Genomic DNA, 24,779 nt, shown 5'->3' on the forward strand with positions numbered 1-24,779 from the left:
TATTGATGTTGTGTTGAAAATGCTGACCAGCATGCCGCTTCTTTCAAGGATACTTACTAAAAAAAAATATTTCAGATAATTTATCATCTTATTTCAAACCAGAAATAAACTGTTTACCAATGGGGATATATATATTCTTTTAAGTGTGTTTACATATTTTCTTTCTCAAAACATTCCTTAATATCTTATGCAACATTGCTTCTCAAGCTTTTACTGGAATACCAGACAAAAATGCAGATTACGAAAAGGATTTTTTGCAGTAGCGGTACAACTGAAGTGCATTTCAAATGTCTTTTTCAGAGAAACTGACTTTCCAAAATGCTCCATCGCCTCAAGAGTTCAACGAGGGGGATGACGCTGACATCATCTGTGACGTCATCAGCTCGCCGCCCCCAACCATCATCTGGAAGTTTAAAAAGATCAGAATCCAGCCTGAGACTGATGGTACAGTACCACAACCAGATCTCTTTCAGTCATTTTCTTTTATTCCCTCTATGCCACGCTCTTATTTCTGTTCTACACATCTTCTCCCATACTTTTCTACCAATGTTTCTTGTCAAAATAATCCCCTCTTTCAGTTAGTAAGCTCTCTAGCACTGTGGCAATGAAAACATAAACAATAAGGACCTGATTTATTTTGAGAGAACTTAAAGTTTCGTGCTGTTTTCATCTGCACTGTTTTGTTTGTCAGTTCAAGCCTCATTTGGATGGAACTATTTTAACCTCAGAGGGCTCCTCCCTCAGAGACCGCTGGAAGAAACAGTGACCGCAGTTCTCTGCTGTGAGACATGAACTCACAGGATGCTGCTAGATGAAATTTTCACTGCAAAACCACTAATTGCAGCAAAGCTTGAAAACCAAACTGCTCTATGTAAATAACACATTTTCCACATTGCTCTCGTTAACCTCTTCTGTGCTCTTTTTTGATGAGTTCAGATGAAGCACAACACAAAAGACTCTGTCATTGTTACATACTACTCTTATTATTGCTGCAGGATTTTATTTTTTTTAGATAGTAGGCAGTATCCAGTATATACTGTGAAGTGTGCACTAAGTAGTAAGCAAGTATTGCATTACCAACACAGCCGGAAAGCTTTGCTTTATCTTGCTGAATTTGCCTTTTTCATCATTTTTAATATATCAGTACTGTTTTACTGTGTCTCCACAGAGTTGAAATATTATATGCACCTTTACTGTTGGTCTTGAATGCCGATCGCACTGCAGAAAAGCCCATAAAGATGATTTTATACCGGGAGAAAATGTGCAGCGAGTCATTTTGCTGCCCAGCATGTAATGAGAGGCTCGTTAACATGGTCTCCTTATCTTACTCAAGAGTAATTACTGTCTCATTTTGCTTCCTTTCGTTTTTTTTCCCCCGTCTCTGTTTCTATCTCACACCTACAGTCCGTTTCAAGGTCTTAAGCAACAACCACCTCCAGATCCGCGGCATCAAAAAGACAGATGAGGGTGACTACACCTGTGAGGGCCGTATCATGGCCCGGGGAGAAATCGACCTCAGGGTCATCAAGGTCATTGTCAATGGTGAGGACTCAATCTCAGAGCCACCTGCTTTGTTACTTCACAGGGACACGGGAGCAGAGAGTTTATACAAATTTACACCAGTGTCTGGCTTTAAAAGCAGTGCAAATTATATATTAAAAAAAAATTCTGTGAAAAACAAGTCATTAATTCTACTAAATAATAATAATTCATAAAAATAAAAAGTCTTTTTCCTTTTATATAACCTTTTTAAATGACATTTTAAGCGTAAACCAAAGATTTTGTGAGATTTATGTAGATGAATTTGGATTAGTTTTTTTATTATTATTTTTATTAAGTTTTATTATTATTTAGAACACTTTTAGATGTGCTAGAAAATAACACATAAATTCAAAAAAAAAAAAAAAGTTTGGCTCTGTATTTTAGCTACAGTATGTAAGCTCTCTCAAAAAGACTATTCTGTACTTTATTAAAGTCTTTCCAAACCCTTATGCTGTTATTTTGTCTAGGGAACATAAAAGAAGAATGTTTCAGAAATATTTAAAGTGTTTTTTTCCACAATACAACAGTTCATTCGATAACTTTATGCGAGGAACAGACCAAACTTTTGCAATGTTATTCAGTGATGACTGGCTTCAAAATGTTTTTATGTGCTTCTTTTATGGAGCGCATGGTTACTATGAACTGTCATTAAATGGAAATGAGTTCCACAGAATAAAATAACAGCATACAGATTCCAGAACGAAATAAGAAATAGTTTTATTGTCATTTTTGGGTCGTCTGTCCCTTTAAAGAGTCAATGTTCTTTTCGCCTTTCTCTTCTCCCAGTTCTGCCAAGTATCAGGACCCGCTACACTGAGCTTAATGCCACTGCAGACATCAACCAGGCCGTGACGTTGGCCTGTTACGCAGATGGCTACCCAGAACCCACGGTCACGTGGGCACGGTACGTGTCATTCATTAAACGTTCTTTTTTAGCGGCCCTTTATCTGTCTGTGCCAAAACAGCACCGAAAAAGTTCAGCCAAATCTCTGTAGGGAATGCTAAGCTTTTCCCCGAATCCAGGGAGGGAGAGGGATCAGAGTTATTGAAGCTTGTAAACTAAAAGTGCTGTGAATGGCAGAGGCACCGTTTCATCCTTTCAGCTACCGTTAGCCGTGGCATCTAAGGCAGCTGGCAGCTTTCAGCACGGCTTTACCTCAAAACTCCAGTGACTTCTTTAACCAAGTCGTGACTGGCACGCGAATGAGAGGACGAGATCGCGTTGCCTCGAGAGAAGGAGGGATAAGAGCGCTCACCACAACCTCATTTATTTCCCTCCTTCACTGTCAATGCTGTCACTAGGGGGCCATTTGAAAATGTCGCTCAATTGCTGCTGTTACAAGCAAAAAGAGCAGGTATTTGGATCCAAACTTTGCATGACTGATTTAGTGTCACGCAGGGAAACACAGTGCACAGCATTCTTCCAAATAAAAAAAGCCCATCAGCTTGATGTTTATGGCCTTCAGACATTATTTACAGCTTTTATATTGGCTCTAAGACAGGAACGTGTCAAGAAGCCGAAGATGACAAAGCAGATCCGCTTTTATTTTTCTCCAGCTTCTTCCTAGACTATCAGCATCATGAGAAGCTGTGCACTGCAGGATGAAGAATCCATTTCATGGGCAGGCACACTTTCTCTCTGTATTTTCTGGTGTATGTGGAGATGAGGCATCATGTATTCATGACTTTGCTGAGCAAGTAACAGCTCGAAGGCCAAACAGTAAACCTATCCTTTCTTTTGTTCTGTCTCGCCCGCAGAGCTAATATCGTGCTGGAATCAGATGGAAAGTACAGTCTGAATGAAGATGGGTCGGAGTTGACCATCAAAGACGTCACTAAGCTTGATGAAGGAGATTATCAGTGCATCGCTACAAACAAGGCCGGAGAGAGGAGCGAGGAAGTCTCACTCAATGTGTTTGGTAAGCTGAAGAATTCTGTCATTACCGTTGGAGCCGAACTGAAAACAAGTGTTTACATATGAGTTGCCAGGAAAATGTCCTGTCCATTAGGACCACACAATTTATCAATTTAAAATCAAAGTCGTGTTATTGCCTTGTGCGATTATTAAGCCGTGAAATGTTGCAATATTATTAAATGAGTCTAAACTCCACGCACTGCTTGTTTCAAAGTTGTGTCATCTGTTATGTCATCTACTACACTCTGCATGCAAAGGGCTCATGGTTTACTCATTCACTCTACAAGTTACTATGCTAATCAAATGTAATGAAATGACACAGGTTTTGTGGACAGAGAAAGTTTTCAGCCAAAATAAAAATTGTGAAAATGAAATATATGAAATTGAATATATACATATATAGTATATGTAGTACATATACACAGTATAATATTATTCTGTATTTTAGTTAATTTTCTTCTTTTTTATATTATTATTAATCATTTAGATAATTCTTATGGTTTATAATAATGTGGTTTACTTATTGTAATTTGTATTGCTAAATAACAACAAAAATTGTTTTCCAAAAAAAAAAAAGTAAATAAAATATATAATGAAATATGTAACTAAAAGGGGGACTATGACCCTATCACAACTAAAGAGGAAAAACTTTTATTTTGGGGTAAAATGTAAAGTCCTATTCGGATTGTAATTTCTTATGTGGACATCTGTAAAAATAAATTACACACAAATTGTTACATGGCACCTCAGTGATAAAACTCATGGATTCGAATGCCGATTTATTACACTTACGTCCCCTTGATACATCCTTCATTTTATTGAATAAAATGTATTTTATTTACAAATTTATTCTTACTATTGTGTAAACTTTATTCTTATTATTGTGTAAAATTGTAAAAAAAAAAATAATAATTATTATTATTATGTAGAATTTATTCTTATTTATCTATGCATATTTTATAATATATGATCCTATTTATTATTTGATTATTTAAATATCCTGTTTAAAAATAAGAAAATAGACGTGCTATAGTTGTATATAATTATATGTGATATACTGTACTTATGCATATAATTGTATACAATACATATTTTTAAAATATATTTCATACCTGTTACATAGTAATGACCCATTTCAAATATTTACATGCTTTTCTTCTCTTTCATCATTTTGTTCTTAACAGCTCGCACCTGCAATATTGTTCTTGTAAATACTGTACTTTCCAGAATTTCAGCAGTAAATATGCATGCAAATTGCAGCGAAGTGCAACATTTACTGTAAGGTATTAGGCACTATTTAAATAGTGAATTTTGAATCGATTTCTTCTTGTAAATTTTTATGGGGGTGGTGGGAAAAACACGAACATTCTGGATTCGGATGGCAATAAAATCACAGACTATCCCCTGTAAATGTTGAAAATAGCTTACAACCCCATGAGAAATAATTACAATTCGAATCGGGCAAAAGATAACTGAATTCTCCTTTTTGGTCAACTGAAAGTGATCCGAGTGTGAATACTCCTATAGAGTAACTATCATTATTGGAAAGAGAGCATGGGAAAAGTAAGAGACTTAATGTGAACACAAAAAGCATTGGTTCCTAGTTTATAGTTTAAATACACGATTCATCCTGAGAGCTGCTATTTCAGTGCCATTCTGTGCTTTTGTTCTTTATCATTGTTATTAAGTTTGCATGAATATTTTAAATGTTTGTGTTGCAGTTCAAAATGCAATCACAATATTTTTATTTCTCATCATGCATAAGTTTTCTCTAGCCACATTCTCCGGCATGGCTTCAGAGTGCTTAGATTAGAGCCGAGGCAAATAAAAGTGAATCAAAGTACTACTCCATTTCATCCATTAAACAAAGTTCCTCTTTTGAATTATAAAATATAACAATGTGTTGATTAAATATTGAATGCACCCAGCCAGTGAGGCACTCTCATCTCATCAACTTAAGAGCACTGTTTTGGTATTACGACCATTGTAAAGGCTCAGTAATTGCATAGAGGAAAATCATTATTTCTTTTCTCTGAGGAGCGTGTTTGTAGGCTATTTTTTGAGCACTTGTGTGTTTATGTGTCAACAGTACAACCCAAGATCACATTCCTAGAAAATCAGACAGCGTCTGAATTGGAGGAGCAGATCACACTAACTTGCGAGGCCACAGGTGACCCCACCCCCAACATCATCTGGAGCTTCGGTCGCCGGGTCTTCACCGAGAATGAGCAGGTGCTGAGGTTGAGGGATCAGGAGCAAAACGATTAGTACTAAAGGCCGGAAAATACTGGTTTGATTGATATACCGGTAGAAATTTGTACACATTTGAGTATCATTTCTATCACAGTTATATAAAACGTAACCACATGGTATTAAGTGGGTGTTTCTGTCACTTTACAATCAAAGAGGAAACCAGAAATAGCTTGTTTTTTTTTTAAAAAGAGAATGTCCTTTGTGTTGTTTAACCGACCTCTTTAGTTGTTATTGTTGCTAATACTGTGAAACTTTCGTCTGTGCACCTGTTCTGCTGCTTTTTTTTTTTTAAACAAGGATAGGGAAACAGTTGATTTACCTCTAGAATTATTAAGTAACACCTGGATCAACTGTGCATTTATATCTAGTAATTAAATATGGTTGGCAAAAGGTTTATAGTAAGCCATGGAAGCTGTACTGGAATGCCTGATGAGAGGCTTGTTTCAGAATCAAAGCAAACGTTTATCATGTTCAATTAAAAAGAGAGAGTGAATTTTTTGGTTGGATTAAAATAAGAGATTCTGAGCAGATAAAAGGTCTGATGAATATCATTTTCAGTAATTACCTATATTGATATTCACTACCGTTCAAAACTGTCAAGACTGCTGAAAATATAGCTTTGCTGAATGCATAAATTACATTTTAAAATGTATTCAAATAGAAAACAGCTACTTTTAATTGTTGTGATATTTCACAATATTACTGTATTTGTGATTAAGTGATGAGATTTCTTTCAAAAACATAAAAAAATCTTCCTGACCCCAAACTTTTGATCGGTAGTGTATATTAATCATTCTATATATTTTACATTTTTCATATTTCGTTTAAACCTTTCAGTTTTAAAGATTTTCATAAAAATCAGCATATCACCCACCCAATCAAGAAATACAGCAATTGCTCTAGAGTAGTCAAAACCAGAGTACAATAGACATTTTTAGGAGTTCTCCTGATTGCTGTAGGCCTATGCTATTTAGTAAAAGGGAGTATTTTTATATCTCAGAAGCAGCAAGCTCACCAGTGCTCAGTCTCACTGGCCTCTCTGCTCTGCTGGCGTCTGAACCTCTCTGATTTAGTCAAGCGCACTACCTAATTAACAGCCTCGTAATACTCCGTCCTCAATTCATATTTCATCGTAGTACAGCGATCAGAATTCATCGACAGCTGCTAAAAGCTCTTACTGCTTCTCAGCCTGATGGAGAGCCCCCAACCACTTTATTTCCTCTTCCCCTCTCTCAAGTAAACCCTATATCCTATAGCTAGGAAAATGTGAGTTTATTGTTAGAGGGATTTGGGCCTGCCATAGATCTCAGTAGGCAGGTGTGAAGTCCAGGCATGTTAACAAGTCTCTGCAGCCTCAAATCCTTTTTGGTAATACTTTAATTATATGCATCAAATCCCCAGGGCATCATGGGAATTAATCCTTATATAAAACCCTCATGTATTATTAGAATATGCCACTGGTCACCCTGTTTTTATGCCAGCAGTTGTTAAACGACCAGTTTGCCCTCTTCCTGCTGGTGGGCTATGTTGTGTAGGTGGGCTATGAAAAAGCACCTTATGTTTACGTGTACATCTGGCTCGCTATGAAGATGATATTTGCGTGACAATAGCCCACCAGATTGGATCCTTCCCTGTGTTTGCATTGTATTATCTCTGGCTAGTCAAGCCAATATTCATAGCTGTCAAAGGGAAAAAAATATTTCCAGCTGTACGGTGAAGAATTTCTTCATTTATGATCATTTTTGTTGTTGGTTCTCAGCTCAGAATGGCAGACAGATATGCTTTGTTAAGAATGATCACAGTCTTGGTTATTCATGCTGTTCTGAATTGATGTCTGACTCTTGAATTCTCTTCCTGCACTTATAGCATTGTGGTTACAAAAGTGATTACTTAATTGTTCCATTTATGAATGTCAATTTAAAGGCATAATCCTGTTGTAAACAGTGTCAGATTAAATGATTTTGTTCATTTTGCTGTTAGGATAGGACTAGAACTGGATTTAAACAACCAGATACACTCAAACTTGTATTTTGAAACACAGTATTCTGGTATCTTAGCTGGCCTAAATAGGTTGTGCATGTCATTAGTCAGTGGATCAACAAACATTGCTCACCTTAACAAAATAGTTCACCCAAAAATGAAAGTTTACTGAAAATTTACTCACACAAAGAAAAGGCCTTCCAAGATGTAGATGAGTTTGTTTTTTCATCTGAACAGATCTGGAGATATTTAGCAATACATCACTTGCTCACCAATGGTTCTTCTGTAGTGAATGGGTGCTGTCAGAATGATAGTCAAAACAACTGATAAAACATCACAATAATCCACAAGTAATCAATATGACTGCAGTCCATCTTGTGAATGGAAAACCTGCAGAAACTGTCAAACTATAATTTGGTAGCTGATATTTTGGTAGGTCAACTTGACCAGCTAATGACCAGCTTGGACTAACTAATATCTTGTATAGAGAAACCAACTACCGTGTTGAAAAACACATTGAGTGCTATAATAATCCGAATTTTCCTGCAGGATTGTAGGAGTTCATTAGCACTTATATTGTTGATCTGCACTTGTCTCTTAGCTCATCTCATCACCTCTACAGGATGTAGTGATGCTTTTATGTTCACCTTCTTCATTTTCCTCATGTTCATTTTCATGTATAGAATGATTTAAAGTGTCAACAAAATCAGTGTTGATTAGGTACTAACGAAGCAGCTTACATCAGAAAAGATCATGTAAAATATTACAGGTTATACAGGTTCCAAAATGACCCATGAGTGACTGAATACAATTTTAAAGCTAAAAAAAAAAAAAAAAAGACAAATACATTTGCTAACAATGACAAGTTTTTGTGCTTCTTTATGTTTCTGTGTCTTCACTGACTGGAATTACCTGTACTTTCAAGGATTCCAGCCAATCAGAATCAAGAATTCAGACAGACAGTGCTATAAGTATATGTGTAAGTATATATCTTTCGATGGTTGCCTGAGGATTGCCTTAAGTGAAAAGAGCTGGCAGTGTTTAATGAGGCATACCTTAAGTCAATGGGGCCTCATCACCGCTGCCATTAAATGAAGTGCGTGGTATTTAATAGTAACAACGATCTGTGGTTATTTCTGGTCATGTAAAGAGTGGTCAGAACAGCTATTATAGCAGGAACTCCAGCGGTTTAAAATCATTCCCATTATGGTTTTTCTATAGCTAAAAAGGAATGTGGATAGGCAAATAACATGAGGCTTCAACAGCCTGTAATCAAACCAGGGATTTTAGTGGGTGAGCTGGCATATTAATACTGATATGATGAGTCAAGAGCTTTTCTGAAGTCTCCTTAAATTCTGTCCCTCATACGTATTCTGTATTCCCAACCACAAATTTCCAACATCTGAATAAGTCAGAAATGCCCAAAAACCTCAGAGAAGGCAGAGAACTGTGACAACCAAGTGAGCAATATCTGAACCGGACTGGAACAGACTGATCTCCCTTGAACTCTCCAAGCAAAGGCATTATGGAAGACTCTCTGTGTGTTTTCCGTTCTGCCTGTTGGATGAATGGTCATGGCATGAGAGTTCACAGAGGCAGCATGTTCTGACATAAGAGGCACGTTTTTGATCATTCGTCCAGAAGGAAAGACCATTAAAGGAAATGAAAGTTTTCTAATCATTTGAGCACCCTCTTGTTGATCCAAACCTCTTTGCTCTCTGTTGGTTTTTGTAGTGAGACATGAAATGAGAAATTTTGCTACATCTGCCTGGTCCAGAATGGGCCAAAACATGTTCAAGTAAATCCATACGATACATATGATCCCAACTTTCTAAGGCCATACAATTGCTATGGATATAAGTAGCAAGTCATTACTTATCTTCATATCCACTTCACATCAAGATTCACATTCAAATCAAATATGGCAAAAAAACAAACAAACAAATAGATAAATAAAATTTGCTTTGGGTGGTAACATCTAAATAAACTGTCATTCAAGTCTAAATATATTTACAACATGTATATTGTATATATTTTGACTGTATATACACCAGTAAAAATACTTACAATTAAAAAAAATAATAAAAAATAAAAAACATTTCTATTTTAAATTAATGCTGTTATTTAGTACTTTCTATTTAACAAAAATCCTGAAAGAAAGAAAAAAAATCACAATTTCCACAAAAATACTAAGCAGCTTTTAAATCATTGCTAATAATGATACATTTTTCTACAGCACCGACTCTGCATATTAGAATAATTTCTGAAGGATCATTGACACTGAATACTGGAGTAATGATACTGAAAATTCAGCTTTGCCATCACAGTAATAAAATACATTTTAAAATTTAAAACAGAAATTAGTTATTTAAATCCTAATGATATTTCACAATGTTTTTACTGTATTTTTTTTTAAAATATATATATAAAAAACATCTTTATAGATGTGATTACTATGAACTGCCGTCGTGTGGAAAAAAATGTAAAGGTTCTTCAAAATTATTTGCAACAGCATATGGGTTTAGAATGATATTGAGGGTGAGTAAACATGTTAGAATTTTAGAATTTTGAGTGAACTATCCCTTTAAAAACAATAGCTACTCATTGTGAGTGTTACGCACTGAAAATCACATTCCCAAGTACTGAGTCAAGGGACTTAACATTAGCTGAAGATGAGAACGCTTCTGTGGAGTCACTGCCCCTTCATTTATCATTTAAGCCGCTCTCACTGGGACCGAGTGAGCTGTCCTTGACACCGCTACTGTATGAATCACACAATCAAAAGAGGCATTTCAGGGCTGCTAGCTTATTGTGGAGTCCAGAGCAAAGCTGCCCTTCTCTAATGATAGTCTCTTAATGGCACCCCTGCTGGTCTGAGGTCAGTACGGTCCTTGCTTTGACGCTCCTAATGTTTTAAGCAGACTGTGTCTGTGCACTCAGAACCATTATCACACACCCTGCCGGGATAACCATGCTCACCTGCAAAAAAAAAAACTTTTACAATTTGATTTTTTTTTTCCTCTTATGTGACCCTGAATGTTCATTCTTGGATTCAACAATGGACAGATGATCTTGCTGTTCTTTACACATCAGTGTCATCCCGAAGCTGTTTATATGCATGCAGAGTGTAATAAGTCAGAGGTTTTGTTTAAAGGTCAACGAGAGAGTCCGTGACCAGGATTGTTTTTAAGAGAAGAGGGTCGAGCTGCCAAGATAGCTGAAGCAGGTGCCAAACACAAGGTTTTAACCCCCTGTAACCTTTTGACAAGCTGTCAGTGGGCGAGTAATTAAATCAATACTGGAAGAAAGGATGTCAAGCCACTTTAATACAAGTGTGGCCTGTAAATTCAGATGGACTCTTTGCAGGACAGCTAAGGTTTTGGTGTCTAATACTGTGTTAGTCATATTTTTAACTGTCTTTTTCTGTAGATTCTGCCCACAGTCTGATGCAAATCGAACAGAAAAGTGACGAGAGATAAACTTTTGAGAGATAATCACTAGTCAAAGTTAACCAGGTTTGGTTTGAGATGCAGAGTAAAGATGCAGTGTTGATGCAAAGTATATAAAGAAAACAAAATAACCTATCAATTATTTTAAATATACCTGTTCCTAATTTGCAGATAAAAAGTAAACAAACTGTGATTTATCACTTTATATATTAGTCAAACAATCTCCTCCTGTCTAATTGGACATTTATTTGCTAGAATAAACTGCAAAGTAGACCAGACAGATGTAGTTAGTCAAAATTTTGGCTCCATCAGACTGCTTTTAGCTGTTATCCGACAAACGGCTCAATTGATTTGCTTAGACAAAGACCTAAGCTGTTTTAAAAATCATGTCCTTTGTTCATGAGAGCCAAATGGCTTTAAATATTTAGCTGGAACTCAGCAGACTACAAGTAGTTTCTTTAATCACAAATGTCATTATTCTGCTTGATCAGTGTCAGATTTGATAATGCATCCTGAAATGCCACTTGTCTGCGGCAGATTTGCTTTTAAGAAAATTGTGTGATTAGCAGTCAAAATAATAGAAAGCTGCCTTCATGAAGAGCAAGCTTTCATTGAATCGCTGTCGCTCTGTCATAAGTCAAATGGGTAGGTTGTCTGCTATTCATGTCTGTTTGATTTATCAGTGGTTCGAGTCACGTCTTCAGCAGCCTCTATTGTGAGTCATGCAAATTCTCGGCGATGCAATTCCAGATGGCGACGTCATTGATTGATTTTAGGTTAACAAATGAGTGGAAGGTATAAAAACCTTCACTGAAAACTACTCATCACTGTCCCGTTCAAAGAATAAAGGGATCTGTGTTGTCAAATGGAAGAATGGCTCTCGTTAAGGCTCAAAGCTGCTGCCTGTGACTTATGGGACATAGGCGAAATGAATGTGGTGATCACAGTTAGCATCACAGGCAGTAGATCTCAGCAGATTGATGAGCTCTTCGACACATAATTTCAAGGTATGCATCATTTCATATGTATACCTATTGTGTTATTAATTATTGACGTAGTGTGGCATTTTGATGGCTTGTCAGCAAGTGGGGTGGGGGGGGGCCTGACTTTTCACATCATTTGCAAGATCATATGCATGTGTCACCTGGAGCATTGCACCTGGATGTCTGAGCATCCACTCATGTTGTAGTCATTTGATTTCCCAGCCTGCAGCTAAATGTGTCCTTTTCCATGTAGTTTGATTGTTGTTCATGTTAAAAAATGATTTGTCACACTTGATAACGTTTTGATTATGTGCCTCTCAACTGGTATCACGCTCTGGTCATAGCAAGGTCTGTTCAAGGTCATATATAGTGTTTCTTTTATAATTACATATATGTGACCCTGAACCACAAAACCAGTCTTAAGTCGCTGGGGTATATTTGTAGCAATAGCCAGAAATACATTGTATGGGTCAAAATGATCGATTTTTCTTTTATGCCAAAAATCATTAGGATATTAAGTAATGATCATGTTCCATGAAGATATTTTGTAAATTTCTTACCGTAAATATATCAAAACTTCATTTTTATTATATGTAATAAAAATATGTATTTTATTATTAGTAATATGCATTGCTAAGAACTTCATTTGTATGACTTTAAAGGTGATTTTCTCAATATTTAGAATTTTGGCTCCATCAGACTGCTTTTAGCTGTTATCCGACAAACGGCTCAATTGATTTGCTTAGACAAAGACCTAAGCTGTTTTAAAAATCATGTCCTTTGTTCATGAGAGCCAAATGGCTTTAAATATTTAGCTGGAACTCAGCAGACTACAAGTAGTTTCTTTAATCACAAATGTCATTATTCTGCTTGATCAGTGTCAGATTTGATAATACATCCTGAAATGCCACTTGTCTGCGGCAGATTTGCTTTTAAGAAAATTGTGTGATTAGCAGTCAAAATAATAGAAAGCTGCCTTCATGAAGAGCAAGCTTTCATTGAATCGCTGTCGCTCTGTCATAAGTCAAATGGGTAGGTTGTCTGCTATTCATGTCTGTTTGATTTATCAGTGGTTCGAGTCACGTCTTCAGCAGCCTCTATTGTGAGTCATGCAAATTCTCGGCGATGCAATTCCAGATGGCGACGTCATTGATTGATTTTAGGTTAACAAATGAGTGGAAGGTATAAAAACCTTCACTGAAAACTACTCATCACTGTCCCGTTCAAAGAATAAAGGGATCTGTGTTGTCAAATGGAAGAATGGCTCGTTAAGGCTCAAAGCTGCTGCCTGTGACTTATGGGACATAGGCGAAATGAATGTGGTGATCACAGTTAGCATCACAGGCAGTAGATCTCAGCAGATTGATGAGCTCTTCGACACATAATTTCAAGGTATGCATCATTTCATATGTATACCTATTGTGTTATTAATTATTGACGTAGTGTGGCATTTTGATGGCTTGTCAGCAAGTGGGGTGGGGGGGGGGGCTGACTTTTCACATCATTTGCAAGATCATATGCATGTGTCACCTGGAGCATTGCACCTGGATGTCTGAGCATCCACTCATGTTGTAGTCATTTGATTTCCCAGCCTGCAGCTAAATGTGTCCTTTTCCATGTAGTTTGATTGTTGTTCATGTTAAAAAATGATTTGTCACACTTGATAACGTTTTGATTATGTGCCTCTCAACTGGTATCACGCTCTGGTCATAGCAAGGTCTGTTCAAGGTCATATATAGTGTTTCTTTTATAATTACATATATGTGACCCTGAACCACAAAACCAGTCTTAAGTCGCTGGGGTATATTTGTAGCAATAGCCAGAAATACATTGTATGGGTCAAAATGATCGATTTTTCTTTTATGCCAAAAATCATTAGGATATTAAGTAATGATCATGTTCCATGAAGATATTTTGTAAATTTCTTACCGTAAATATATCAAAACTTCATTTTTTATTATATGTAATAAAAAATATGTATTTTTATTATTAGTAATATGCATTGCTAAGAACTTCATTTGTATGACTTTAAAGGTGATTTTCTCAATATTTAGATTTTTTTGCACCCTCAGATTCCAGATTTTCAAATTGTTGTATCTCGGCCAAATATTGTCCGATCCTAACAAACCATACATCAATGGAAAGCTTCTTTATTCAGCTTTCAGATGTATAAATCTCAAAAATTTTCTTAAGACTGGTTTTGTGGTCCAGGGTCACATATACATTAATACACACACACACACACACACACACACACATATATATATATATATATATATATATATATATATATTAGAAAGGATTTTATGATTATATCATTTTTAATATATATACATACATACATACACACACACACACACACACACACACATATATATATATATACATACACACGCACACACACACACATAAAAATATATGTATTTGTACTGTATGTATATATATATATATATATATATATATATATATATATAAAGCATTTATATAAAATTTATTTTAAAGCATTTTTATATAAATATATGTAATTTTATTAACTTTTAATATTTTTTAAAAATAACTCAAACTACAAATAAAATAATAAAAAACATATCAAAAAATAAGTTATTATTCAGAAATCTGTTGCCTGTGAGTATGGTACAATTACTAAAACGATTTGTCTTTGATTTGATTAAAGTCAAGTTGTCAACTTGGAGCTTCACAAGCTGTCTTCTCTAAATAACGTGCATGTGTGATGTCTGTCTAACTGAGCGCCTGCTGATTTATTTATTTATTTATTTTTCATTTCTGCCATGTTTTGCTTTGTGCATTTGTCCTCATAGGCTTCATGGACTCGACCTGAGAAACACAAGGTAGGGCTGCTTCACACGTAGCCAGGATGTTCACTAATCCTAGAGAAGCCCTTTATCACTGCAGAACATCAAGTGTTGGCTCTCTTCTACCCTTAAAATCCTGTAGACACACACACCCACACACATCACATCTGATCAAATGGCATCCCTAGTCTACAATGATTGTCGTGGCATTTCTTTTCTTTACAGCATATTGCTCATTGTTTTTCTGGATAGCTTCTATCAACAGAAATGGTGAAGATCCTATTTGGTTTTTTAAGGTTTTTTTTTTTTTTTTTTTGCCTTTCTTAGCAGACCTATTTTCCTTTACGAATTCCCCTCGGACAAACTTTCTCAAGGGACTGAGGAAGAAAATAAAGAGGGGGTGTTCAAGGGTTGAAACATGCCAGGTACTTCTTTAGAGTATGAGCCAACACTCATTGTTCTCCCATAGACTCAGACAGGGGAATGTAGCAGCACTAAAGGAGACACTAACACATATAACCAACTCCAGATTCAGACAACACAAGCCTCTGTTAACATAAATAAACTAACCCTCACTGAATAAACTCATACGCCACATGTCAGAGATGATTACAGTAGCTAAAGTCAATGTGAAACACATTTAACTTCTATAATGTTGCACATTTGTGTTAAATAGGACATTTTAATGATAAAAATGTTGGACGGGCCTGTGCTTTATCCATTGGGAGCTGACTGGATTGGGCAAAGCAGGCCGAAAGTGTGTTTTGGAAAAATATCGCCTATCGGTTAACATTATAGTGACGTCAATAGAAAGGAAAAGTACATTGTGATTACAGATTGCAAAGAAGAAAGCAAATAGGTTCATTTTGATTTCATGTTGACTTTAGCTGTAGATGCACAATATGAGCGAGTAATTCCATGCTTGACTCTGAAATGTTAGGCTCTTGCTTTATTCATTTGTCAGAGAGAGAATTCATCAGTGTCTGCATTGCTGATTAAGAATGATTCAGATGCATATGGATTGTGTGGGAAGGTCTGTTTATCTGATCTGCTGAGATGAAAGGCCACAGTTATGGGATTGCCCACACATCACTTCATGTTTTTAATCCTCAGGAGTACAGATAAAAAGCACCATGGTTCTTTACACGTGCGCTTTTCTTCTGAGTCAAAGACAAGGAAATTACTTTATCATAAGTTTTGGAATAATTAAGAGTCTGCAGTACTGAGTTGATACTTTAAACTAAAAATTCAAGATTACTGTACTGACTCAAATGTGTGACTGACAGGCAGCTGCTTTTCAGTGCTCACACGTACTGTGCGCGTGCTCTGTGAAGTGCACTCGTGCCTCACAGTAACGCTACACGCACGAACGGTCAAATGCTTTTCTTGGTTGAAAATGCTCATCATGCCGAGGTGTTAATGTAAACACAGTCGGTTATGTATTTAGTGAATGCAAACAGGTAGAACAAAAAAACAATGGATGTGTGATGTGTTAGAATATCAGATACTTGTGCCTTGAAATGTAAATGGACCTGCCGCTGTCTATTACGTATGTTGTTACTATTAATCAGTCACTAATTTTAATAGGAAAAAGAGAAAACCACTCAATGCTCGCAGCCGGATAACTTTAGTTGCTTTAATATGCCCTCTACAATCAAACGTAAGCACAAAGTTCAGCCTAAAAAAGAAACTCTCCAGCTCATTTTAATTACAAGCCTGCTTTTCAGACATTAAATCAGTTTTAATGGGTTGTATCTAATAATCCTGCAAGATTAGGTCAGTCATTTATTTTTCATGAATTTTAATAATAAAATTTTTTAAAAATCTTGTATGTTCTAGATTTCAATATCATTTTATAGATTTTTGTACTCACATTTGTCTACCATGTAGAATTTTTGGGTCAATAAGGTTTGTTTGTTTTTTAAGAAGTATGCTCACTGATGCCTGATGCTGCATTTATTTGATATCTTTTTTATGTTGAACATACTTGTCCTTAACATATATGTAGATTTTTAGTACAGCTGTGATAATTTTTTTTTTTTTATGAATGGAACGTTTGAAAGAACAGCATTTATTTGAAATTGTATTAATGTCTTTACTGTCACATTTGATCATTTTAATGTCATTGCTGAATAACAGTTTATTTGAAAATGCGATGCAAAACCACTTTTGAGATGTACAACATCAACTTTTGAGATGTACAAAAATGGTTTTCATTGAATCGATTTTATTGTATGAAACTGATTTTATTGTGGTCAGAACAATTGTGAATGCACACACAAATCAGTAAGCGAGTGAAACATTCATTTCACACTGCAGCATCAATAGTGTATCTCTTGTACAATTCAATTCAGCCATAGAAAGAGTACAAACAACTTTATGGTTATTAGTTTATTTAATTTATAAATAAATTTACCATTTTAGATTTTAGACTTTCTGTTTTCTGATCAATCGTTAAAGGATTTGTAAAGATTTGTACATCTCAAGTTGTTTACTCATAAATGTATTTACTTACAGATGATGTCCATACCTATATATATATATAGGTATGCATGTACTACAGTATGTAACCTTGACCAAATTCAATTAGCATTCAATCTTGGAACGTCTGGCCAGCTCACTGTCGATAATCTAACTACTGCAGACCACCTCAGGGCAGCTATTCTCAACACGTCTTGCATCAATCCAAGATAGACCATCTTTATCAAAAGTTCAGATTTATTCTCTTCCGCATTTGGACACACTGTGATCCATCTTGTCTGTGCTAGAGTGCTCTTCCAGTTCTTGTTAGCGTGAAATTTGAAGTGCAGGACACCGTTTGACTCACTTTTCCCAAAGACAGCTTTTTTTCTGACATTGTCTCTTTGTCAGTGCAGTCATACAATATGATATCCGTCACCTACTATTTTCTCCCGAGGGAAAAGAAGAAATCCCTTTCTTTCACACAGGAGACCTTGAATGTGAGCTCTGATTCTGTTCCGCCGTTGGTTGCCTGCTCTTTCAGGAGAAACAGATGGGCAGAATGGGGCTTCCTACACTCTCTATTAGGTGAGATAAGATACGCACAGGCCAGTGATTGCATTTCAGTGCTGAAACCTAAGCAGAAATGTTCTCCGTCTCTCCCTCCCTACTGTTTTCTGCTAAATTTGACAACAGACAAGGAGGTAGAGACGCAAAGTGATTTGCCGGAAGCGTTCAAGGTTAACGTTCAAAGAAATCGTGAAGGTTTATATGTGACCGACCCTACGTACACACATAAAACAGGAGAGACTCTGCATATGCGGCTTACTGTCAATTACTATGCAACGGAAGGGGACTCGCTCGACAGCCCTGCATACTAACAGCCCGCTGAACGTGAGGCACAAGCAGGATGGAATTTATGGTCGAGACCCTGGTTGTTACTTACAGCACTCAATCCCTCAGATCGTGACTAAGCCACCACACCTTAAATCAAGTTTGTGAATTGATTAGATTTCAGCGCCGCGTACACTCCATTTCGCTCCGCAGTCAAATTTCTCACTGACCATTGAACAGGCACTTTATAAATGAAGTGCCACTGCAGGTTTCAGAAACATCTTATTTCCCGGCTGTCTTCGCACACTGTCAGGGGACCGTCTGTGGCACTGATGAAAGGTGCACGCTAATGTTCACGTTTTGCAGTGCCTTCACTTAAAGAAAAATGTGAATCGTACACTGAGCAGTTTGCGGTGAGTTATTCGATGCTCAAAACAGCATCCCATATTTCATTCAGTATGCATGTACATGCGATAGCAACATTGTAGTGCAGGTAAAACAAAGTATGCTTCGCCGAGCACGAAAAATGTAGAGCGCATCCAGCTGTCCTGAGCTTATTTTATTCATTCTGCTGCACTGAATAGTGCTTGTGAATGTCAACAGTGCTTATTGTTAATATTAGGCTGTGACAGCTACACTTTTTCTCTCTAAATGTCCATTCGTATTGAATGGGAATGGGTATCCATGTGAATACCGTGGCCAGTGGCTTCGGCGCAGGAGTTGTATTTGTTAACTGAGTAATATGGTCAGCTGGCATGACTAATAAATCTATTTAAACGTGTCATGGAAGAGGCTGCACTCTCTGATTAACATGGGTCACATTATGCAAGTCAGAGTTGCTCAGTCAATTAATTTTCTTGTAAATTACATGAGTGTCATTAATCTGTAATTTCCGTTTGATTTCTTCTTTTGAAGATCACTAAGTCGAACCCACATGTGTCAGTCACTAATGTATGGGTAACATATGGAGAGTTGACGCAAAAGCTATTTCAGTATTATTCACAAGGTGCTTGATTTTTAATGTGTAGCCAATTAAATGGAGAACCAAATAAATATTGTATGTGTATACTGTATGTGGAATAATAAATAAAGAATATATTTAAAAATATAAAATATTTTGCCTCAAGGTAAAAATGCATGCATGTATGTATGTATGTATGTATGTACAGTATATGTATGTATACATGTATACATACATGCTGTATATACTGCCTCAAGGTAAAAAAACATAATGTTAAGATCTATTCATTTGCAATAAGATATGGTGAAGGACACATTTCTTGATTAAATGAATACTGCTTAAGAGATCACCATTTTAACCTTGTGGTGCAAAATAAAAGACAAAACCGTCTCCTTATTTATTATTAATTATATATGAAGAGTTCAGATGCAAAAGCCTCTAAGTGCCATTTGGAATTTTCTTCTGAAATTAACATTTTTATCAGACTCCTATGTGAAGGTTCAGTCATTTTCACTTTAATGGCAATTAATAGGTTCATTCAATGAAATAACTGATCGTAAACATAGGAGCCTAAGAAACATGCTCATTTTAGAAGAAAATTTAAACGGCACTTAGAGGCTTTTGCATTTGAACTCTTCATATGTATATTATAAGCAATTTCGGTAACACTTTAGAATAGGGAACACTTATTCACTATTAACTACAACTTTTCCCTCAATAAATTCCTAATTTGCTGCTTATTAATAGTTAGTAAGATAGTTGTTAAGTTTAGGTATTGGGTAGGATTAGGGATGTAGAATAAGGTCATGTAGAATAAGGCATTAATATGTGCTTAATTACTACTAATAAATGGCTAATATTCTAGTAATATGCATACTAATAGGCAACTAGTTAAGTGACCCTAAAATAAAGTGTTACCCAAATTTCTTATATATAAGAAATATTATATAAATTGGGTATTTACAATAAAAAAGGCAAACTCTTGAAAAAAACTATTTTTCATAACAAAATAATTTTATTTGTGGGATCTTACAGCTTCAGTAGGTTCTTTAATAATTTCCTTTTTTAAATTTTGTTTCACTTCATTTTAAATGGTGATGTGATGTGGCAAATGAAATTTGGAAAGTACAAATATTCCATGTGGTTTCTCAATTAGCATGAGATAATAAAAGCTGCATGTTTAAGAAGAATTAGATGTTTTAGAAGAAATATTTTAGATTTTTTTGCATGTCACAGCACTGTATTTGAACTTTTCAGAAGTATTTCATGTCGTGTCAATTTGTTCATTTCGGAAGCTGATCTGAAGGGCCTTTTTAGTTGCTTTTGATAACTAGTGAAACAACCAAGAAAACTAGCAAGAAATGCTTTGAAATGCAAACAGCACAGAGCAATGATGAAAAACATTCCGGCTTTTCATTGTAACAGCTGGAACTAGCATTGATTGCTGAATTCAAAGCCCCTCCAACCTTAGGATCTCAGATCACCATAGTAACCAGAGATGGGCAACAGAGTAAACGCAGTACAAGCTAAAGAGCGTGCGCATGTGTGAAGGATGGAGCCAGGAGTAAAACTGTTAGCAGATTGTCCCAGCTGTGCTGTTCAAACAGGCTTTGAGGAGAAAAGGCTTTAAAGTGGCCCCTGCTGTGTGGTCCACTTCATTATTGATCCCTGCCTCACTGTCTCCTAAAATACCCCCCTGAGCCCCAGACAGAGCCTGAAACACAAAGACATGCCGTCCCTTCAACTGGTGTCTGTAGTTGTGTGCAGGAATAGTCTCGCGTAGCCAGACCTTCAGACTGACGGCTGAAGGTCTGGAACGTATGGTAGCTTTCATTGGCCAAGGCCCGCCCATGATGCCGTTTGACCGACATGTCAAACAACCAATCATAGTTCGTTTCGTTCAGCGTCACGTTTCGGGGCGTGGAAATGTCGCTACAATAACAGACCAGTGTGTGAAAGTCTCGGATGTATTTTAAAGATTCTATGACGCAAACTTTAAATATTTCACATACTTTTGAAAATCCAGCATTTATTTGATCCTGATAAGCGTTTGTCATCATAGTTGTAAGCATGACGGCTTTCTTTCGTGAGGGGGTTTGGCGCCACTGCATTTTTGTTTTCCAGCGATGAAAGAAAAAGGTCATCATCTGCTCACCCTCATGTCTTTCCAAACCTGGTTAACTGACCTAAAGTTGTTTTTCACAAGAAAACCTTGACTTGGTTTGATTGAATCATTCTTTTGAGTCAATGGTGATTGCCGGAAGCGTTCAAGGTTAACGTTCAAAGAAATCGTGAAGGTTTATATGTGACCGACCCTCATTACATAAAACAGGAGAGACTCTGCATATGCGGCTTACTGTCAATTACTATGCAACGGAAGGGGACTCGCTCGACAGCCCTGCATACTAACAGCCCGCTGAACGTGAGGCACAAGCAGGATGGAATTTATGGTCGAGACCCTGGTTGTTACTTACAGCACTCAATCCCTCAGATCGTGACTAAGCCACCACACCTTAAATCAAGTTTGTGAATTGATTGGATTTCAGCGCGTACACTCCATTTCGCTCCGCAGTCAAATTTCTCACTGACCATTGAACAGGCACTTTATAAATGAAGTGCCACTGCAGGTTTCAGAAACATCTTATTTCCCGGCTGTCTTCGCACACTGTCAGGGGACCGTCTGTGGCACTGATGAAAGGTGCACGCTAATGTTCACGTTTTGCAGTGCCTTCACTTAAAGAAAATGTGAATCGTACACTGAGCAGTTTGCGGTGAGTTATTCGATGCTCAAAACAGCATCCCATATTTCATTCAGTATGCATGTACATGCGATAGCAACATTGTAGTGCAGGTAAAACAAAGTATGCTTCGCCGAGCACGAAAAATGTAGAGCGCATCCAGCTGTCCTGAGCTTATTTTATTCATTCTGCTGCACTGAATAGTGCTTGTGAATGTCAACAGTGCTTATTGTTAATATTAGGCTGTGACAGCTACACTTTTTCTCTAAATGTCCATTCGTATTGAATGGGAATGGGTATCCATGTGAATACCGTGGCCAGTGGCTTGGCGCAGGAGTTGTATTTGTTAACTGAGTAATATGGTCAGCTGGCATGACTAATAAATCTATTTAAACGTGTCATGGAAGAGGCTGCACTCTCTGATTAACATGGGTCACATTATGCAAGTCAGAGTTGCTCAGTCAATTAATTTTCTTGTAAATTACATGAGTGTCATTAATCTGTAATTTCCGTTTGATTTCTTCTTTGAAGATCACTAAGTCGAATCCACATGTGTCAGTCACTAATGTATGGGTAACATATGGAGAGTTGACGCAAAAGCTATTTCAGTATTATTCACAAGGTGCTTGATTTTTAATGTGTAGCCAATTAAATGGAGAACCAAATAAATATTGTATGTGTATACTGTATGTGGAATAATAAATAAAGAATATATTTAAAAATATAAAATATTTTGCCTCAAGGTAAAAATGCATGCATGTATGTATGTACAGTATATGTATGTATACATGTATACATACATGCTGTATATACTGCCTCAAGGTAAAAATGCATGCATGTATGTATGTATGTATGTATGTATGTATGTACAGTATATGTATGTATACATGTATACATACATGCTGTATATACTGCCTCAAGGTAAAAACATAATGTTAAGATCTATTCATTTGTAATAAGATATGGTGAAGGACACATTTCTTGATTAAATGAATACTGCTTAAGAGATCACCATTTTAACCTTGTGGTGCAAAATAAAAGACAAAACCGTCTCCTTATTTATTATTAATTATATATGAAGAGTTCAGATGCAAAAGCCTCTAAGTGCCATTTGGAATTTTCTTCTGAAATTAACATTTTTATCAGACTCCTATGTGAAGGTTCAGTCATTTTCACTTTAATGGCAATTAATAGGTTCATTCAATGAAATAACTGATCGTAAACATAGGAGCCTAAGAAACATGCTCATTTTAGAAGAAAATTTAAAACGGCACTTAGAGGCTTTTGCATTTGAACTCTTCATATGTATATTATAAGCAATTTCGGTAACACTTTAGAATAGGGAACACTTATTCACTATTAACTACAACTTTTCCCTCAATAAATTCCTAATTTGCTGCTTATTAATAGTTAGTAAGATAGTTGTTAAGTTTAGGTATTGGGTAGGATTAGGGATGTAGAATAAGGTCATGTAGAATAAGGCATTAATATGTGCTTAATTACTACTAATAAATGGCTAATATTCTAGTAATATGCATACTAATAGGCAACTAGTTAAGTGACCCTAAAATAAAGTGTTACCCAAATTTCTTATATATAAGAAATATTATATAAATTGGGTATTTACAATAAAAAGGCAAACTCTTGAAAAAAACTATTTTTCATAACAAAATAATTTTATTTGTGGGATCTTACAGCTTCAGTAGGTTCTTTAATAATTTCCTTTTTAAATTTTGTTTCACTTCATTTTAAATGGTGATGTGATGTGGCAAATGAAATTTGAAAGTACAAATATTCCATGTGGTTTCTCAATTAGCATGAGATAATAAAAGCTGCATGTTTAAGAAGAATTAGATGTTTTAGAAGAAATATTTTAGATTTTTTGCATGTCACAGCACTGTATTTGAACTTTTCAGAAGTATTTCATGTCGTGTCAATTTGTTCATTTCGGAAGCTGATCTGAAGGGCCTTTTTAGTTGCTTTTGATAACTAGTGAAACAACCAAGAAAACTAGCAAGAAATGCTTTGAAATGCAAACAGCACAGAGCAATGATGAAAAACATTCCGGCTTTTCATTGTAACAGCTGGAACTAGCATTGATTGCTGAATTCAAAGCCCCTCCAACCTTAGGATCTCAGATCACCATAGTAACCAGAGATGGGCAACAGAGTAAACGCAGTACAAGCTAAAGAGCGTGCGCATGTGTGAAGGATGGAGCCAGGAGTAAAACTGTTAGCAGATTGTCCCAGCTGTGCTGTTCAAACAGGCTTTGAGGAGAAAAGGCTTTAAAGTGGCCCCTGCTGTGTGGTCCACTTCATTATTGATCCCTGCCTCACTGTCTCCTAAAATACCCCCCTGAGCCCCAGACAGAGCCTGAAACACAAAGACATGCCGTCCCTTCAACTGGTGTCTGTAGTTGTGTGCAGGAATAGTCTCGCGTAGCCAGACCTTCAGACTGACGGCTGAAGGTCTGGAACGTATGGTAGCTTTCATTGGCCAAGGCCGCCCATGATGCCGTTTGACCGACATGTCAAACAACCAATCATAGTTCGTTTCGTTCAGCGTCACGTTTCGGGGCGTGGAAATGTCGCTACAATAACAGACCAGTGTGTGAAAGTCTCGGATGTATTTTAAAGATTCTATGACGCAAACTTTAAATATTTCACATACTTTTGAAAATCCAGCATTTATTTGATCCTGATAAGCGTTTGTCATCATAGTTGTAAGCATGACGGCTTTCTTTCGTGAGGGGGTTTGGCGCCACTGCATTTTTGTTTTCCAGCGATGAAAGAAAAAGGTCATCATCTGCTCACCCTCATGTCTTTCCAAACCTGGTTAACTGACCTAAAGT

The 24,779-nt window shown here is 36.5% G+C and overlaps 1 protein-coding gene across 9 annotated transcripts in view; it reads left to right on the forward strand.

Annotated features, from left to right (window-relative positions):
• The window catches only part of ncam1a (neural cell adhesion molecule 1a), a 255,527-nt gene that overhangs the window by 171,366 nt on the left and 59,382 nt on the right, over positions 1–24,779 (forward strand). For 5 of the 9 annotated variants that reach the window (XM_058757494.1, XM_058757496.1, XM_058757498.1 and 2 more), the window contains exons 4-9: positions 301–444; positions 1,405–1,542; positions 2,329–2,446; positions 3,301–3,461; positions 5,547–5,689; positions 14,942–14,971. In XM_058757494.1, coding sequence (XP_058613477.1) covers positions 301–444; positions 1,405–1,542; positions 2,329–2,446; positions 3,301–3,461; positions 5,547–5,689; positions 14,942–14,971 — 734 coding nt within the window. The remainder of the gene's footprint in view (positions 1–300; positions 445–1,404; positions 1,543–2,328; positions 2,447–3,300; positions 3,462–5,546; positions 5,690–14,941; positions 14,972–24,779) is intronic. The other 4 variants (XM_058757495.1, XM_058757497.1, XM_058757502.1 and 1 more) reach the window with 1 other exon arrangement.

The sequence above is a fragment of the Onychostoma macrolepis genome, chromosome 21, assembly GCF_012432095.1.
Source record: "Onychostoma macrolepis isolate SWU-2019 chromosome 21, ASM1243209v1, whole genome shotgun sequence".
NCBI classification, from domain to species: Eukaryota; Metazoa; Chordata; class Actinopteri; order Cypriniformes; family Cyprinidae; genus Onychostoma; species Onychostoma macrolepis.